Source organism: Eleutherodactylus coqui, chromosome 8 (assembly GCF_035609145.1).
Source record: "Eleutherodactylus coqui strain aEleCoq1 chromosome 8, aEleCoq1.hap1, whole genome shotgun sequence".
NCBI classification, from domain to species: Eukaryota; Metazoa; Chordata; class Amphibia; order Anura; family Eleutherodactylidae; genus Eleutherodactylus; species Eleutherodactylus coqui.
This window is the reverse complement of record NC_089844.1, coordinates 19,474,712-19,492,974: the sequence shown is the minus strand read 5'-3', so window position 1 is coordinate 19,492,974 and position 18,263 is coordinate 19,474,712. Positions and strand designations below refer to the sequence as shown.

Sequence of the window (18,263 nt, the reverse complement as noted above, 5' to 3'; positions counted from 1 at the left end):
GAGCTTCGCGCGTGATACCGCATCGCCCGCGGACAGCCGGTAGAACGCGCCGCGCACTTCTCATACATTGTACTGCACATTACTGCTGACTGTGTCTGCACTGAAGGACAGACTACCGCCCTCCCCGCTCACTAGCGCCCCCGCCCGCAGGTGGTACACCGGAGGTACTGCGCGTGGACGCAGCTCTCATACGCCTTCGTTATGACCGCGCATGCCCAGTCTCCCCGCTGCTGCGAGTCTCGCGAGAGTTGAGTCCGGACTGATACCCGGAAGTGTCACCGGAGATCAGCGGTGGAGAGCGGAGCCTCACACTGGGGTGTCCGGTACCGACAGGAGGCCAGGTGAGCGGAGGGGGGAGAGTGCCATAAGTATACACCCCCTGCATGATATATACCGTATACATGGGATCTGTATGGCATAAATATACACCCCCTGCGTGCCGGTCACACATGCAATGTATGTAGATTACCCATATGGGACCCGTGCACTGTTATATGTGTCACGTGATGGGTATCTCTCCTATATGTGAGGTATACACACTGCTCATACCTGTCACATCCTGTATATGTCACCTATATGTGAGGTATACACACTGCTCATACCTGTCACATCCCGTATATACTGTATATGTCACCTATATGTGAGCTATACACACTGCTCATACCTGTCACATCCCGTATATACTGTATATGTCACCTATATGTGAGCTATACACACTGCTCATACCTGTCACATCCTGTATACACTGCATATGTCACCTATATGTGAGCTATACACACTGCTCATACCTGTCACATCCTGTATATACTGTATATGTCACCTATATGTGAGGTATACACACTGCTCATACCTGTTTAATCCTGTATATGTCACCTATATGTGAGCTATACACACTGCTCATACCTGTCACATCCCCTATATACGGTATATGTCACCTATATGTGAGGTATACACACTGCTCTTACCTGTCACATCCTGTATATGTCACCTATATGTGAGGTATACACACCGCTCATACCTGTCCCATCCTGTATATATACTGTATATGTCACCTATATGTGAGCTATACACACTGCTCATACCTGTCACATCCCCTATATACTGTATATGTCACTTATTTGTGAGCTATACACACTGCTCATACCTGTCACATCCCCTATATACTGTATATGTCACCTATATGTGAGGTATACACACTGCTCATTGCTGTCACATCCTGTATATGTCACCTATATGTGAGGTATACACACTGTTCATACCTGTCACATCCTGTATATGTCACCTATATGTGAGGTATACACACTGTTCATACCTGTCACATCCTGTATATGTCACCTATATGTGAGGTATACACACTGTTCATACCTGTCACATCCTGTATATGTCACCTATATGTGAGGTATACTCACTGCTCATACCTATCACATCCTGTATATACTGTATATGTCACCTATATGTGAGGTATACACACTGCTCATACCTGTTTAATCCTGTATATGTCACCTATATGTGAGGTATACACACTGTTCATACCTGTCACATCCTGTATATGTCACCTATATGTGAGGTATACACACTGCTCATACCGGTCACATCCTGTATATGTCACCTATATGTGAGGTATACACACTGCTCATACCCGTCACATCCTGTATATGTCACCTATATGTGAGGTATACACACTGCTCATACCTGTCACATCCTGTATATATACTGTATGTCTCCTATATGTGAGCTGTACACACTGCTCATACCTGTCACATCCCGTATATACTGTATATGTCACTTATATGTGAGGTATACCCGCTGCTCATACCTATCACATCCTGTGTATATACTGTATATGTCACCCATATGCTAGGTATACACACTGTTCATACCTGTCACATCCCGTATATGTCACCTATATGTGAGGTATACACACTGCTCATACCTGTTTAATCCTGTATATGTCACCTATATGTGAGGTATACACACTGCTCATTCCTTTCACATACTGTATACACTGTATATGTCACCTATATGTGACGTATACACACTGCTCATACCTGTCACATCCTGTATATGTCACCTATATGTGAGGTATAGACACTGCTCATACCTGTCACATCCTGTATATGTCACCTATATGTGAGGTATAGACACTGCTCATACCTGTCACATCCTGTATATGTCACCTATATGTGAGGTATACACACTGCTTATACCTGTCACATCCTGTATATGTCACCTATATGTGAGGTATACACACTGCTCATACCTGTCACATCCTGTATGTGTCACCTATATGTGAGGTATACACACTGTTCATACCTGTCACATCCTGTATATGTCACCTATATGTGAGGTATCCACACTGCTCATACCTGTCACATCCTGTATATGTCACCTATATGTGAGGTATCCACACTGCTCATACCTGTTTAATCCTGTATATGTCACCTATATGTGAGGTATACACACTGCTCATACCTGTCACATCCTGTATATGTCACCTATATGTGAGGTATACACACTGCTCATACCTGTCACATCCTGTATATGTCACCTATATTTGAGGTATACACACTGCTCATACCTGTCGTATACTGTATATGTCACCTATATGTGAGGTATACACACGGCTCATACCTGTCACATCCTGTATATACTTTATATGTCACCTATATGTGAGGTATAGACACTGCTCATACCTGTCACATCCTGTATATGTCACCTATATTTGAGGTATACACACTGCTCATACCTGTCGTATACTGTATATGTCACCTATATGTGAGGTATACCCGCTGCTTATACCTGTCACATCCTGTATATGTCTCCTACATGTAAAGTAAACACACTGCTCATACCTGTCACATCCTGTATATGTCCTCTTTATGTGAGGTATACTCACTGCTCATACCCGTCACATCCTGTATATGTCACCTATATGTGAGGTATACACACTGCTCATACCTGTCACATCCTGTATGTCACCTATATGTGAGGTATAGACACTGCTCATACCTGTCACATCCTGTATATGTCTCCTATATGTGAGGTATACACACTGCTCATTGCTGTCACATCCTGTATATACACTATATATGTCACCTATATGTGATGTATACACACGGCTCATACCTGTCATATCCTGTATACAGTGTATATGTCACCTATATGTGATGTATACACACGGCTCATACCTGTCATATCCTGTATACAGTGTATATGTCACCTATATGTGATGTATACACACGGCTCATACCTGTCATATCCTGTATACAGTGTATATGTCACCTATATGTGATGTATACACACGGCTCATACCTGTCATATCCTGTATACAGTGTATATGCCACCTCTATGTGAGGTATACACAATGCTCATGCCAGTCACACCCTGTATATGTCTCCTGTATGTGATATATGCAAACTTCACATCCTGTATATGTCTTTTATATATGACCTTAACAGTATAGATATACTCTCTACTCCTTGAAGTCACACCTTGTATATATCCTATAAGTGTTGAGTAAGCATTGCGCACACCTGTCACATCCTGTATATATTGAATATGTATCCTGTATGTGACTTGTACGCATTGCTCATACCTGTCGCATCCTGTATATGTGCCCTATATGTGACGTATAACCACTGTTCATACCTGTTAGATACGCGGCGCTCCTGTAGGGGTTCCCCCCCCGGATTCTACGGCTGTCGCTTCCACTTACGTTGTGCTTCTATTTCCATACAGATGCTGCAGCGCGGTGATTGTCGTCCGGCTCAGACGCAGTGCGTGTCAGAAGGTAACCGACTCCTGTACGAGGGCTGCTGGAGAAGGGGGTCCCTGTCTGGCTGCAACGTGCGAATGAATACGCGTCACCCTGCCCCCGCTCTATAGGGATGTCCGTCCGGCTCTGATTGGTTTGGGACAATATTGTCTGATTTTCCCGTATTGTAAGGACGTGCGTGCAGCTCAGGACGCTCTCATTAATGAGGCCCGACGGGTGTATGAGGACCCACAGAAGGCCGCGGTACGGGGCGAAAGCATGTAAATCGTGTGCGTATATTTAGTATGTATCACATATATGCGGGGCGTGTAAATATAAGGAGTGCAGGGTATTTCAGGGGTGGTGTATATATCATAGTGCGTGAGATATATATGTGGTGGTGTGTTTGTACAATCTAGTATAGGTTACTTATAGCAGTTATATAGAACTGTATATACAGTATATGTGGCACGTATACAGGGATGGTGCTGTGTGTATATATCATGGATTACATATAGAATGTATATAGATGTGGTAGGTGGTGTGTAGATACAGCCTAAAATGGGGTACATAATTTGTAGGGGACTGCAGCACGTGTGTGTGTATATATGTATATATATATATATGTATATATATATATATGTATATATATATATATGTATATATATGTATATATATATATATATATATATATATATATATATAATCACAGTATATAGCCGTACACGGATCAGCCGCAGCACCTTCCGGACACATTCACATTTATTAATGCAGTTTTTCAATCCAAAACCGCCAATGGATTCTAAAATAGAAAAATCCGACCGTTCTAAGTCGTCACTCCTACTATCTAGATTTAAAGGGGTTTTCGGGACTAAGATATTGGTGGGGTTCTGCCACTCAGGACCCCCACGCATCAGCTGCTTGAAGAGACCGCAGCACTCTGATGAGCACTACCAGATCCAGCCACTATACAAGGTACGGCGCTGTGCCTGGGATGTAGTAAAGTGGCTGCAGCGCTCACACGGCCACTTCAGACAGCAGGGATCCCAAGTATTGCCCCCCCCCCCCCCACGAGCTTAGGGGGACACGAGCTTACAATCTATGAAGAAATAGGGGGACACGAGCTTACAGTCTATGAGGAAATAGGGGGACACGAGCTTACAGTCTATGAGGAAATGGTGGGACACGAGCTTACAGTCTATGAGGAAATGGTGGGACACGAGCTTACAGTCTATGAGGAAATGGTGGGACACGAGCTTACAGTCTATGAGGAAATAGTGGGACACAAGCTTACAGTCTGAGGAAATAGTGGGACACGACCTTAGTCTATGAGGAAATAGTGGGACACGAGCTTACAGTCTATGAGGAAATAGGGGGACACGAGCTTACAGTCTATAAGGAAATAGGGGGACACGAGCTTACAATCTATGAGGAAATAGGGGGACACGAGCTTACAGTCTATGAGGAAATAGTGGGACACAAGCTTACAGTCTATGAGGAAATAGTGGGACACAAGCTTACAGTCTATGAGGAAATGGGGGGACACAAGCTTACAGTCTATGAGGAAATAGGGGGGCACGAGCTTACAGTCTATGGGGAAATAGGGGAGGACACGAGCTTACAGTCTATGAGGAAACAGGAGGGGACACGAGCTTACAGTCTATGAGGAAATAGGGGGGGACACGAGCTTACAGTCGATGAGGAAATAGGGGGGACACGAGCTTACAGTCGATGAGGAAATAGGGGGGACACGAGCTTACAGTCGATGAGGAAATAGGGGGGGACACGAGCTTACAGTCGATGAGGAAATAGGGGGGGACACGAGCTTACAGTCGATGAGGAAATAGGGGGGGACACGAGCTTACAGTCGATGAGGAAATAGGGGGGACACGAGCTTACAGTCGATGAGGAAATAGGGGGGACACGAGCTTACAGTCGATGAGGAAATAGGGGGGACACGAGCTTACAGTCGATGAGGAAATAGGGGGACACAAAAGAGCTTACAGTGCTTGTTCTGCATGATGGTCAGCCATCGTGTGTGTGTGTATTTAGAGACATGGGGTGCATTAGGGTGTGTGGGGGATACTGATGGATGAATTGATCAGGCTCCGTCGGGAGAATGTAGTAGAGAGGTATATGGAGAATAGTTCAATTAGCGGATGTGATCGGCCTCCCTACAGAGATGTGTTTTTAGGGCGCACTCATAACTGTGGTTATCGGTGATAAGTTGTTTGTATGAGGTAGCGCATTCCAGAGAACTGGTGCAGCTCGGGAGAAGTCCTGGAGGGGGAGGTTCGAATTATGGAGGAGCGTAGTCTGAGATCATTACGAGAGCGGAGAGCATGGGTTAGCGGTAGACAGATGAGAGGGATATACAGGGCGGTGCAGCTCTGTGGAAGCTTTATGGATGAGACTGATGAGTTAGTATTGATCCTGTCGGTCGGGCTGCCGGACTTTGTGACTCTTGGGCTTCTCTGTAATCCCATCTCCCTCTTCCTTTACAGCTGGTGGCACGTGGTTGGGTTGACATTATGAATCGCGTGCTTTCTACTGGCAGCTCCAGCTTGCCGCGCAGACGCCTGGTGCTGGGAATACTGATCCTGTTACTGGTGGACATCATCTGGGTGGCTTCTTCAGAGTTGACTTCTGTGAGTGAGGAAACAATCGTGTTGTCTGTGTGGAGCTTCAATGCATTATTAACCCCTTAAAGGGGTTTTCCAGGGAGAATAGTACTGATGACCTATCCTTAGGATAGGTCCTCAATAGTTGATCGCTCGGGACCCCGACCGATCAGCTGAGCAGGCGCATGCTGTCAGCACCACAAAAGCACAGAGCCTCTGCGCCGACCTCTGTGTAGTGGCTGGCGCTTGTAACTGCAGGAGCAGCTTTTATTGATTTCAATGAGAGCTGTGCCTGCAGTTACAAGCGCTGACCACTATATGGACCAAAAACATTGAAACAATCATAAATATGTGAATAATATTCTAAAACATAAAAAAAATCTAGATACAATGATTTTCAAAAAGACAGAAATAAAGTGTCACACAGTGCGCCCCGAGTGCAGTGCAAAAGTGAAAAGAAAAGAAATAGTATCCAAAAATATATACATCAGTGAAAAAACAGTAAGTGAATAAGGGGCTGAACGCCCACCCAAAAACAAGCCAAACGAATCCATCGTATGTTGCATTTGGTTCATCACCTGCGAGATGGAAAACAAATAGCACAGGGTGATACATGTATATCAAGGAGAGAGACGAAGAAAAAACATGAGACCAATACAGCTAGATCAACTGGACCAACAGGACCGATCAGGACGACACAAACCGCTAAAATGAGGAAAAAAGACTGCTGTACATATATGAAAAATATCAGAAAAACGCCATACAAAAATGGTGACGTCAGATCGAATGAGAGGCTCCACAAAAATGGAACGAAGCTGACGTACTGATTTAGGCCACAAGTATTAAATGTATTAACCCTTTCCAATCCAATGTCGGGCCTGCCCCGACATCATCATTTCCCTCCACAGCTCCGATGTCGGGGCAGGCCCGACACTGCAGTGCAGGAGTGCATCTGCACCCGATCATCAGACACATCAGGTGCAGATGCACTCCTGCACTGATCCTCATCGAGGACCCCCGAGGAGAAGGCAGAAAGGGTTTTTAACCCTTTCTGCCTTCTCCTTTACACAGTACATAGCGCTCAATTAGCGTTATGTAATGCACAGAGATTCCGGCCGGCGATCATGTGACCGCCAGTGTTACCTGACCCCCAGCGGTCGCATGAATGCCGAGCCGGGAGCCTGCACTGTGGGGGGGCCTGCTTACATGTCCGGCGTCTTCCGCATTCTCCCTTCTGCCTCCCGACCCGGCGATCATGTGACCACCGGGTGCCACATGACCCCAGTGGTCACAGGATCACCGAGCCAGGAGGCAGAAGGGGGAATGCGGAAGACGCCGGACAGGTAAGCGGGCCTCCCCATGGTGCAGTGAGCACCTGCACCCTCCTGAACTCTTGTCAGTTCAGGAGGGTGGAGGGAAAATGTATTTTGTTCTCGTCCATTCTCCCCAGCTCCAATTTATTTGGAGCTGGGGAGAATGGATGAGAAAAAATAAATGGATTGGAAAGGGTTAAGAGTATAAATCCATCTCCATTCCTTTGGGGCAAGAATTATTATGATTTTTGTTTATTCTTCCCCTCTAGTGCTGATTTAAATTTTGTCAATACCTCTGATATTAAACAAATCTCCATCACATTCATGGAACTTAATTCATAAATGCCGCCTCCACAACATGGCGGCTCTGATTGCTTCTTCGACCGGTGCTCAGTCAGTCAATCACAGCCATCGTGTTGGTTCAGTGAGCGCTATTCAGCCAATCAGAGCCATCGCTTCCTGGAGGCGGTATTTATGAATGCCGCAACCAGGAAGTGATCTTCTCTCAGCGGCCGATAAAGGCAAGAAGCGCAGAGGAGTGCAAAAAGTACCTGCTTGCTAATGTATTCCTTTTTTTATGTAGTCTAGGTAAGGCTTATATTTCAAGCCTCCCCAAAAATCAAGATAGGTTAGATTTTCGGGGAAACATGGTAGCATGATCGCTGATCACGGCCGTTGCGGGCCAGTGTGTGTCAGTTGTCACAATCGGCCATCGTATGCTGTGTATGGAGTGGAATTGGGTCACAATCCTGTGAGCGGTGGTGGTGGCAGTGCGGTGCTACAGAGACACCTCTAGTAAATGTCTGAGCGGTGGTAGTGCCGGTGTGGTGCTACAGAGGACACCTCTAGTAGATGTCTGAGCGATGGTAGTGCCAGTGTGGTGCTACAGAGGACACCTCTAGTAGATGTCTGAGCGATGGTAGTGCCAGTGTGGTGCTACAGAGGACACCTCTAGTAGATGTATGAGCGGTGGTAGTGCCGGTGTGGTGCTACAGAGGACACCTCTAGTAGATGTCTGAGCGGTGGTAGTGCCGGTGTGGTGCTACAGAGGACACCTCTAGTAGATGTCTGAGCGGTGGTAGTGCCAGTGTAATGCTAAAGAGGACACCTCTAGTAGATGTCTGAGCGGTGGTAGTGTCGCTGCGGCGCTACAGAGGACACCTCTAGTAGATGTCTGAGCGGTGGTAGTGCCGCTGCGGCGCTACAGAGGACACCTCTAGTAGATGTCTGAGCGGTGGTAGTGCCGCTGCGGCGCTACAGAGGACACCTGTAAAAGATGTCTGAATGGTGGTAGTCCAAGTGCGGTGCTACAGAGGACATCTCTGGTAGATGGTTAAGCAATGGTAGTTCCGCTGTGGTGCTTCACCGCTCAGACCTCCACTACAGGTGTCCCCTGTAGCACCACACCGGCACTTCCACTGCTCAGACATCTACTAGAGATGTCCTCTGTAGCACCGCACTGGCACTACCACCGCTCAGACCTCTACTAGAGGTATCCTCTGTGGCACCGCACTAATACTACCACTGCTTGGACATCTACTAGAGGTGTCCTCTGTAGCACCGCACTGTTACTATCACCGCTCAGACATCTACTAGAGGTGTGGTGCTACAGAGGACACCTCTAGTAGATGTCTGAGCGGTGGTAGTGGCGGTGCGGTGCTACAGAGGACACCTCTAGTAGATTTCTGAGCGGTGGTAGTGGCGGTGCGGTGCTACAGAGGACACTCCTAGTAGATGTCTGAGCGGTGGTAGTGTCGGTGCGGCACTACAGAGGACACCTCTAGTAGATTTCTGAGTGGTGGTAGTGCCGGTGCGGCGCTACAGAGGACACCCCGATAGATGTTTGAGCTGTGGTAGTAACGGTGCAGTGCTACAGAGGACACCTCTAGTAGATGTCTGAGCGGTGGTAGTGCTGGTGCGGCGCTACAGAGGACACTCCTAGTAGATGTCTGAGCGGTGGTAGTGTCGGTGCGGCACTACAGAGGACACCCCGATAGATGTTTGAGCTGTGGTAGTAACGGTGCAGTGCTACAGAGGACACCTCTAGTAGATGTCTGAGCAATGGTAGTGCCAGTGCGGCGCTACAGAGGACACCTCTAGTAGATTTCTGAGCTGTGATAGTGGCGGGGTGGCGTACAGAGGACCCCTCTAGTAGATGTCTGAGCGGTGATAGTGGCGGTGCGGTATTACAGAGGACACCACTAGTTAATGTCTGAGCGGTGGTAGTGCCGGTGCGGTGCTACAGAGGACACCTCTAGTAGATGTCTGAGCGGTGGTAGTGCTGGTGCGGCACTACAGAGGACACCTAGCGGTGGTAGTGCTGGTGTGGTGCTACAGAGACACCTCTAGTAGATGTCTGAGCGGTGGTAGTGCTGGTGTGGCGCTACAGAGGACACCTCTAGTAGATGTCCGAGCAGTGGTAGTAACAGTGCGGTGCCACAGAGGACACCTCTAGTAGAGGCCTGAGCGGTGGTAGTGCCGATGCGGTGCTACAGAGGACATCTCTAGTAGATGTCTGAGCGGTGGTAGTAACAGTGCAGTACTACAGAGGACACCTCTAGTAGATGTCTGAGCGGTGGTAGTAACGGTGTGGTGCCGCAGAGGACACCTTTAGTAGATGTCCGAGCGGTGGTAGTAACAGTGCGGTGCCACAGAGGATACCTCTAGTAGAGGTCTGAGCGATGGTAGTGCCAGTGCGGTGCTACAGAGGACATCTCTAATAGATGTCTGAGCAGTGGTAGTGCCGGTGTGGTGCTACAGAGGACACCTCTAGTAGAGGTCTGAGCGGTGGTAGTGCCGGTGTGGTGCTACAGGGGACACCTCTAGTAGATGTCTGAGCGGTGGTAGTGCCGGTGTGGTGCTACAGAGGACACCTCTAGTAGAGGTCTGAGCGGTGGTAGTGCCGGTGTGGTGCTACAGGGGACACCTCTAGTAGATGTCTGAGCGGTGGTAGTGCCGGTGTGGTGGTACAGAGGACACCTCTAGTAGAGGTCTGAGCGGTGATAGTGGCGGTGCGGCGCTACAGAGGACTCCTCTAGTAGATTTCTGAGTGGTGGTAGTGCCGCTGCGGCGCTACAGAGGACACCCCAATAGATGTCTGAGCTGTGGTAGTAACGGTGCGGTGCTACAGAGGACACCTCTAGTAGATGTCTGAGCGGTGGTAGTGCCGGTGTGGTGCTACAGAGGACACCTCTAGTAGAGGTTTGAGCTGTGGTAGTGCCAGTGTGGTGCTACAGAGGACACCTCTAGTAGATGTCTGAGCGGTGGTAGTGCCGGTGTGGTGCTACAGAGGACACCTCTAGTAGAGGTCTGAGCGGTGGTAGTGCTGGTGTGGTGCTACAGATGTAACCTCTAGTAGATGTCTGAGCGGTGGTAGTGCTGGTGTGGCGCTGCAGATGTAACCTCTTCATTTTCCTTGCATATTTCTTAGAAAAGTGCTGAGGACATGGATGAAGCCGCTGCAGATGTCTGGCGTCTCCTCTGCTTTGCGTCTTTACAGTACAAGTTGATTATCCAACGATCTGCTGACCCTCCGTCTGTCCGTCTCTCATTCGCCTCTTTCTTTAATTTCAGTACATATTTCAGGAGTTCAACAAACCGTTTTTCAGCACTTTTGCGAAGACGTCCATGTTTGTCTTGTATCTGTTGGGATTCTTGGTCTGGCGGCCGTGGAGACAGCAGTGCACCAAACGCCTACGAGGGAGACGCTCCACTCTGGTGAGTTTGTCTGCAGCGTTCCTGTGCGGTCTAAGAGGACTCCGTAAATAATCCCTGTATTATATGGCATCCTTCAGTAACAAGGGGGTCACTCTGGGTCTGAGGGGGGTACCAGGGACGAGGCGCTGGGGGCGCTGTAGTAGGTGTATCACCCTGTTCGCACCCCACAGTTGGCATGTGGCTCCCCCATTTCTGTGTTTGTGCAGTACATGGTCTGATAACTGAGGGTGCAAGAGATAAAAGGACAGACCATAAGAAGCAGGAGATACAAAAGGTGGTGGACGATTAAGAGAGCTGTCCATAGGAGCTTACAATCTACAGGAGTCAAAAGTCTCCATACAGTCTGCATACATGTTTATTGAATCCGTTTTACAACACAGTCATACATAGCCTGCTTGACGTGTCACATAGAATGTGTGGGTCATGTAACATGTTGACCCCTTGTCAGCAGCATCGCTTATGTTGACCTGCAAAATACACTTCTGTGAAGCATTCTCACAAACCCTGTATAAGGAGGAGATGCAGTCCTGACCATAGGAGCTTACAGTCTTCAAGAGGCAGGATATACAAAAGCTAGGGGAGGAGTAAGAGTCATGACCATAGGAGCGTACAATCTATAAAGAGGAGATGGAGGAAGAGCAAGAGTTCTGACTAGTGATGAGCGACATTTCCCAAAGTTCAGTTCGCCCCGGTTCACCGAATTCAGACAAAAAGTTCAGTTCGGTCTGAATCGGTTTGAACCAAACCGGAACTTCATCCATACCCCTAAAACTAGTATATAACACTGAGAGCCATAGAAGGCCTGTATAACACTCTTAGATACACCGCTAGGTGACCTAAGTACTTTTGAGATGGTCTTAAGACAAAGGTAATGAAGAAAAAGAAAAAAGATGGAGAAAGATTTTGCTTCTCCTTTTTTATCCTTTCTAAAAGAAAAACAAGAATTTTAGCGTTTCATCTCGGCTGAACCCCCGCTTGACGTTTGGGTTTGCGCTTAACCAAACTTTTAGCAAAGTTTGACCCAAAACTGGAAGCTTACAGGATGGGGAGAAGTAGGAGTTCTGACCATAGGAGCTTACAGTCTATAAAGGGAGATACAAGAGGTCAGTATTCTAGTTAGCAGCTTTAGCTATATCGGTTCGAGACCTGCTTGGAGGACCCTTTAGTTAGGAGGTCACACTTGAGGTAAGTTTTCGGTAATCGTTTAGAAGTTTAGAAAATGTTGGATGGAGTGAGGGAGAGATTTCCAGAAGGAAGGGGCAACACGAGAGAAGTCTTGTTTCTAGTGTATATGAGTGGGGATGATTAATTACATTTTGGGGTGACGGATGGCTGATGAAGGGGCTGACGAGAGCGGTTGAGACAGTAGACGAGGTGCAGCAGAGTTCAGGAGCTGCGGTTTTAGTTCCTTGGTCTTCATCTTCGGTTTTTATTGATTGTGTCCTTGTAATGAGCAGAAGTCGGTGCAAGGATGACTCGAATGATGATTTTCTCAGCTCTTAAATCTGCATTTCCTTCTTAGTTTGCAGATGCCGAAGCTTACTTTCCAGCATGCACAGCCGACAACAATGTGAATCATACCCTGGTAAGGAAATAACCCGTAGAGCTCCTCAGAATCCGTTCAGGGAGCCCTGTAATGGTGGACAGTCGAGGACACATGAAGAAAGTTATTCTGTGGCCTTACAAGTTGCTGTAATCTGACCCCCTTTCTTCTACCATCTTTCCTGCAGAGCGAGCCTCTCTACGTTCCCGTCAAGTTTCATGACCTGCAGAATGAAAAGATCCTCACACTAAAAAATCAGAATAATGAGCAATGTGAGTAGAACATCACGCACCGTACACAAGTCTCCCGCGGGGTTCTCGAGAATTAATCCCCGGGGATTCTAGCTGCGACGCAGTTCTGGTGCAGCAAATACTTTGTCCTTCCCAATTCCAAAATAATTGGAAAGCTGTTTTAAATGTAAAGAAAAAAAGATTTGGAAATCTCACATAACCATATTTTATTCACAGTAGAACATATCAGAGGCGGGGGGGAGGGGAGACATTTTTCCATTTCATTTTTACAAAATAACATTTAGAAATTGATGGCAGCAACAAACTCAAAAAAGTTTGGACAGGTGTAACAAAAGGCTGGAAAAGTAAGTGATAATAACGAAAAACAGCTGAAGGGTCAATTTTCAATTAAGTCACATGACTGTGTATAAAAAGAGCATATTAGAGAGGCCGAGTCTCTCAGAAGCAAAGATGGTCAGAGGTCACCAATCTGTGAAAAGCTGCATCTAAAAACTGTTCAACGGAAAATTGACTGTAAATATCCCAACATCTACAGACCACAATATCATCAAGAGAATCTGGAGACCTTCACGTGCACAAGGGACAAGGCTGACGGGCAATATTGGATGCTCGAGATCTACGGGCCCTCAGGCGGCGCTGCATTAAAAACAGGCATGATTCTATAATCCAAATCACTACTTGGGCTCAGGAACACTTCCAGGAATCCTTCTCTGTGAATACTATTCATCGTACAATGCACAAATGCAAGTTAAAGCTGTATCATGCAAAGAAGACAGAAGCATCGGCGTCTTCTCTAGACCAAAGCTCATTTAAAACGGACTGAAGCAAAATGGAAAACTGTTCTGTGGTCAGTTTGATCAAAATTTGAAATTCTTTTTGGAAACCACGGACGCCGTATCCTGTGGACTTAATAAGAGAGACCATCCAGCCTGTTATCAGCGCACAGTTCTGCATCCGTGACGGTCTGGGGTTGTATTAGTGCCTATGGCACGGGCAGCGCACACATCCTGACAGGCACTATCCAATGCTGACGGTATATAGAGGTTATAGAACAACATCCAGACAACATCTCTGCCAGGGAAGGTCTTGTATATTTCAGTAAGACCATGCTAAACCACACCCTGCATCCATCACAACAGCATGGCTCCAAAAAAGAAGAGTCCGAGCGCTGAACCTTTCACCAATAGAAACTATTTGGCGCATTATAAAACAAAAAATCTAGCAAAGACGACCGAGGATTGTGGAGCCGCTAGAATCCAAGAATGGGATGTCATTCACAAAACTCTATCAATTTGATTCCTTACTTTTGTGAGGTGTGTTGCTGCCATCAATTTCTAAATTAGTTTTTTTTTTTTTTAATTAAGTGGAAAAATTTTGCTGTACTTAACTATTGGCAAAACACAGTCAGGTGAAAGCCGTTCCCCAGGATCCTCCACACTCAGGTACGTCCATCGGATGTGAAGAAGGAGTGGTGTGATTCGTCACTCCATAGAACTTTCTGCCTTTCATCATTACACAGGGGCCGATGCATCTTCTTTGAAAGAATTCCTCAGACGTTTGCAGGAAGAACAGAGGAAAATACCAGACATTACTAGAAAGTGTGCCATGGAGAGTATCCATTATGATTAGGGCCAAAGGAGCCCCACTAAATATTAACAGATGGAAATAAATATAGTGATTCGTGCTCAGGTGTTCACTTACTTTTGCTAGGATGATATATTTCTCTACATCCAGACCTCCTCTCTAGTAATCTAGTACATAGAACGTTTGACAGATATTGCTTCTGAAACGTTGTTGTTAGCCGTTTAGTCGTTCCTCCCTCCATGTTTTGCACTGCTTCTTTCAGTTGTCTGATATATACTAAAACATACAGCATGTATTGCACTAAAGATGTGTACAGACAGGATAGGGGCTGTACAAAATGTATACATTTTTTGATGTTTGTGTATAGTGCTACTATTTGTGCAACTGACTTCATGCCATGATACTAACATTTGTAAACATCATCTGGGTTGTGGATTCAATAACAGCTAAATAAGGTGCATAGGGGTGATTAGATAACCACATATAGTTATACAGGAACAGACAGGAGGATCTGTGCCTCTCCTCCATGCTGGCTGTAGAGGGGAGGATACTTGCTGTATCTCAGGCTATATTGCAGCTAGAACATCAGTCTTGGCATTGTTTTATAACAAGACTGATAACGCTGACCACTATAATCTAGCCTGTAGAAACACAGTCGAGAGTGAGAGTTGCAAGTATATGCAGCTTCCACTTCAATATGCTCAACGTCAAACTGTATAGCAGTTACAACCACAGTCCCAGTCTTGTCTTAAAGCCACGATGTTTGACTTTAAACAAAAGCAAGATTGTTGATCTAGCTGCAATGCAGCCTGAGAGAGTCGCTAGTAGCAAGGACGTATCTCGTATGTCTTCCGCTACTGAAGTGCCTCCCTGTAAGGACATTTGAGATACATTCTTGCCAGGGAAAGCGCTACTCATTTATGGGATGTAAGTGAGATGGCAAGGGATGGGATTACTGGGATTTTAGTGTTCCATTCATGCTGATGTGTGAGGGAAGGGTTACCTATCAGATACTGTGTATCAGGGTCTCCTTAGGCTTTGCATTGTGTAGTAGATCATCCACTGGGGTCACTTCTGGTTGCTGGTCACTTGCTAGGAGTCCGGTTCTGCTTCCTCCGTACACATTTGTTTGGATTTATACTATGCATTTTCATTTCTAGCTGCCAAGAAGCCACGTGTCCGGTTCAGTAACTTAATGGAAGTCCGTCAGCTCCCGTCAAGTCAGGCACTGGAAGCCAAATTATCCCGCATGTCGCACCCGCCAGTCAGAGACAGCGAGTCAGGGCTGAGAGCGAGCGGAAAATTCACCATCTGCCAAGTAGCCAAGATTAGTTTCTTCTTCTGTTTTGTGGTAAGAGTTGTGACTTTGTGATCGTCTCCCGTGTTTGCTTTCTGACATCAGCCGTCTGTCGCTGTGGGAAGAGCCTCGGGGTGATGTAGTAAATGCTGAATGATGTCCTTTGGATGACTTGGTGTGTATGTTCATCCCTGGTCAGCATTGGTGGATGTCCCTCTGTATTCTCTGTGATCAGCTGCATTTTGCTCCTTCTTCTTCACAGTGGTTCTTGGCCAATTACTCCTACCAGGAGGCGCTGTCTGCAACGCAGGTCGCCATTGTGAACATCATCTCGTCTACGTCAGGTGGGTTCACAGACTATTTACTCATTGATGGACTGTTTGTAACTCAGCGATCTGAGTGGCTGCATGGCCAGTGGAGGGCGCCATCATTCTGAAGCTGCGGTCTTTATTTCAGGTCTTTTTACTCTGATCCTGGCATCCATCTTTCCCAGTAACAGTGGCGACCGGTTCACTCTCTCTAAATTACTGGCTGTTGTCTTGAGGTGAATGGCGATTCTCTTGTTGATGTTGACATCCCTATCGTATTGAACAGTATGATGTGCTCCCTATCCTCCCCATCTCACATCCTCCCTCGTTCTTTTTGTTCACAGTATTGGCGGTGTGGTGCTCGTCAGCTTATCAGGATCTGAAAACTCCAGAGATAAGGACACCATAGGTGAAGTCCATGAGCCGTCTTTCATTATTTTCTGTAAAATTGTATCTGGATGCTCCCATTTAACTAGACTGTGTAGTAGATCCCACAATCTGGGCTCTCCTGTGACACTGCCCAGTAGATCTCTCAATCTGGGCTCTCTTGTGACACTGCCCAGTAGATCCCTCAATCTGGGCTCTCCTATGACACTGCCCAGTAGATCCCTCAATCTGGGCTCTTCTGTGACACTGCCCAGTAGATCCCTCAATGTGGGCTCTTCTGTGACACTGCCCAGTTGATCCCTCAATCTGGGCTCTTCTGTGACACTGCCCAGTAGATCCCTCAATCTGGGCTCTTCTGTGACACTGCCCAGTAGATTCCTCAATCTGGGCTCTCCTGTGACACTGCCCAGTAGATCCCTCAATCTGGGCTCTCCTGTGACACTGCCCAGTAGATCCCTCAATCTGGGCTCTCCTGTGGCACTGCCCAGTAGATCCCTCAATCTGGGCTCTTCTGTGACACTGCCCAGTAGATCCCTCAATCTGGGCTCTCCTGTGACACTGCCCAGTAGATCCCTCAATCTGGGCTCTCCTGTGACACTGCCCAGTAGATCCCTCAATCTGGGCTCTCCTGTGACACTGCCCAGTAGATCCCTCAATCTGGGCTCTCCTGTGACACTGCCCAGTAGATCCCTCAATCTGGGCTCTCCTGTGGCACTGCCCAGTAGATCCCTCAATCTGGGCTCTCCTGTGGCACTGCCCAGTAGATCCCTCAATCTGAGCTCTGCTGTGACACTGCCCAGTAGATCCCTCAATCTGGGCTATCCAGTATGCAGGACAGCGCTCCGATGTGGGGAGGCCGCTCTGCATATGTTGGTAACGGTATGCAGGACAGCACTCATGTGGGGAGGCCATTCTCATACGTATTTCGGAGGCTGTTATGCATACTGTTAGAAACATATGTTGGCCTTTGTCCGACATCGAAGCTATGCAGTGAAATCTTAATGTCGGATGAGGGCCAACACTACATTGGGAAGGGTTATGAGGTGTCCAATTACTTAGAATGATGTAGGTCCCTTGCTCTGATCTACACTGTGACATTGTCTTTGTAACAAAGATCATACAGTGCACAGTGGATGGGATTGTGTCAAGTGGGCGGAGTCTGAGCTGTGTCCCTGTCGCTGGCTTGGTGGCTGCACCTCTGATACTCCTGTATTTGTCCTCAGGTTCTTTGTGGTCGCTGCTCGGTGCCATCCTGTATGCTGTCTACATTGTCATGATAAAGAGGAAGGTTGACCGGGAGGAGAAGCTCGACATCCCCATGTTTTTTGGTGAGTATTGTCTGTTTGAGATGACAGCAGGTTACAATTGACACCTTCTCTGATCTGCTGCCTATAAATGAAAGGAAACCCTGACATCTTTTCTCCTCTGAACGGCGCCGCACCCACGGGTATTCTGACTGGTGTGACTGATGTTGGTGCTGCCAACATC

The 18,263-nt window shown here is 47.0% G+C and overlaps 1 protein-coding gene across 1 annotated transcript in view; it reads left to right on the top strand.

Moving 5' to 3' along the window:
* The first annotated feature begins 242 nt into the window (after positions 1-242).
* The window catches only part of SLC35F5 (solute carrier family 35 member F5), a 47,826-nt gene continuing 29,805 nt past the window's right edge, over positions 243-18,263 (top strand). Inside the window, exons 1-11 of the mRNA XM_066575246.1 lie at positions 243-341; positions 3,739-3,790; positions 6,259-6,402; positions 11,262-11,405; positions 12,928-12,990; positions 13,136-13,220; positions 15,944-16,134; positions 16,343-16,424; positions 16,537-16,624; positions 16,733-16,797; positions 17,999-18,103. Coding sequence (XP_066431343.1) covers positions 6,286-6,402; positions 11,262-11,405; positions 12,928-12,990; positions 13,136-13,220; positions 15,944-16,134; positions 16,343-16,424; positions 16,537-16,624; positions 16,733-16,797; positions 17,999-18,103 — 940 coding nt within the window. The 5' untranslated portion in view covers positions 243-341; positions 3,739-3,790; positions 6,259-6,285. The remainder of the gene's footprint in view (positions 342-3,738; positions 3,791-6,258; positions 6,403-11,261; positions 11,406-12,927; positions 12,991-13,135; positions 13,221-15,943; positions 16,135-16,342; positions 16,425-16,536; positions 16,625-16,732; positions 16,798-17,998; positions 18,104-18,263) is intronic.